General features: G+C 35.0%; 1 protein-coding gene across 1 annotated transcript in view; it reads right to left on the bottom strand.

Annotated features, from left to right (window-relative positions):
• The window catches only part of LOC117101616 (adhesion G-protein coupled receptor D1-like), an 18,229-nt gene that overhangs the window by 10,153 nt on the left and 6,162 nt on the right, over window positions 1-1,914 (bottom strand). Inside the window, exons 5-6 of the mRNA XM_033241619.1 lie at window positions 1,638-1,742; window positions 1,151-1,211 (exon numbers count right to left, since the gene is read on the bottom strand). Of these exons, the coding sequence (XP_033097510.1) occupies window positions 1,151-1,211; window positions 1,638-1,742 (166 nt within the window). The remainder of the gene's footprint in view (window positions 1-1,150; window positions 1,212-1,637; window positions 1,743-1,914) is intronic.

A 1,914-nucleotide genomic window follows, 5' to 3' on the forward strand; every position in this document is an offset into this window, starting at 1 on the left:
CGTTTAATATTCTACTACGCGACTGCCCCCGACGCACACCATCGCGTCTGCGTTCAACTCACACAGACCCGACGCGACAACAAATCGCGTCGGGCTGCGTCGGCCGACGCTGTCTGAGTTGGCCTTATGGGATGTTAGTTTATATCGATTGACCTTGCCTGAAATGGCTTATTATTTTTTTTTTTTATAATAGCACTAAATCTATGATAGCAGTTTAATATTTTTAAATACAAAATGTTTTCCAACACACAATTTTCATTTTTTTCGCAGACAATAACGTAGTTTCGAAGGAAGAATATACTTTATTTATATTAAGATTTAAGACACGCTACACAAAATAGAATAAACCTTTTCTGAATATCAATCAATAAATGAATTAATAACATTCCGAAATAGCACATAATCTATCTATGCGCTGCACATTACCCGGTCATCGGAATTTATGCCTGTGGAACATACTCCACAACTGCCGCTGTCACCATGATCTTTTATCAGCGATTTTCGGCTGTCATATATATCTAATTAATCTGTATTGTACCATAGAAAATAAAACTTAATTGTCTTTAATGTATTTACTTTATTTTACCTACTTCGTGTAACAAAAATCTTATACTTTTTCTCATACTTCTCAAATTATAACAAAAGCACTCGCACTCGAGTCTTGTATTTAATTCAGACTTAGTCATATCGGTATCTTGCTATAATAGGTAGTTTTCGCCGCACGACGTTATCCTTAACGTTAACGGAAGACGTCATAATTCATTCATCTTTCGTTGCGGAGCACGTTAATTTCAGGATTTTACGTGCTCGACGTACGTTAGTTATGGGTTTGCGCATGCGAATTTTTCGTTTTGTTTACAAAAGGGGCGAAGCTATCGTGTTGTAATTTGGGTACTAACGTTAAAGTTAAGGTTAACGTCGATCGGCGAAAACTACTTAATATAAGATGTACAGTATACGGCTGTACAGCGCTTTTTTCGTTAAAAGCTGGTTCATTTACAGTTCATTTCAACAGCTTCAGGCATAAGCTTTACTTATGAATTTACAATTGCAGTCGAAACGTGGGGGACCAACCCCCCCCCCAATATGTGGGAAGACGTGTCCCCGCCACCACCCCCAGGATCTGCGCCAATGACAAGGGGATACTTACAGCAATTTGCCTTCAATATCAATAACGACAGAGAACATTGTTGCAACTGATATGTAGTATCCTGTGAGAAAGACATGGTTTTTTTATTATCATACTTTTTGCCGATATTTCACTAATGACACCTAGGCCTATGCAAATTATTCTATAGATGTCAATGTAAAAACAAGACAGAAAACTTTGGGCCTATATATTTTAAATTGGCAGATTTTTCTGAATATATAATTTCCATTACAGGAATTTACTATAACGCTTGTTTAAATTTAGTATGGACGTTATCTTCATTATGTTCTTCATCATCGTCATCATCATTATCATCATCATCTTCATCATCATTTGAAGCTCAGTTTATCCAGCTGCTCTTCAAAACAGGTTAACTTTCAAGTTTAAATATTTAGAGCTTTGTCCAAACTATCAAATTTTCTTTGACAAAAAAATTGTTGTATGCCCATATATGGTCATGACAGACTTATAAAATATTAGTACTCACCGTCAGTTTGTTTACTGTTTACTTTGAGTTTGATAGTTGCAATACCATATTCACCATCAATGTTTAATTCAGTGGTTTTGTTGTTGTGAATGGAATATGCAAAGTCTGTAGTAGATAGTTACGTTTCATCAGATAATTCATCGTTGTAATTTATCCAATTAAGAAGGGCTGAGACAATATATGTAGGCCTATATTATACATACATATATATATATATAAAGCAGATAGATATATACATATATATATATAGGTTTGGACAAAGCCCACTATATATATA

The sequence above is a fragment of the Anneissia japonica genome, unplaced genomic scaffold (genome assembly GCF_011630105.1).
Source record: "Anneissia japonica isolate Jap-2015-1 unplaced genomic scaffold, ASM1163010v1 scaffold17412_len611537_cov169, whole genome shotgun sequence".
NCBI lineage: Eukaryota > Metazoa > Echinodermata > Crinoidea > Comatulida > Comatulidae > Anneissia > Anneissia japonica.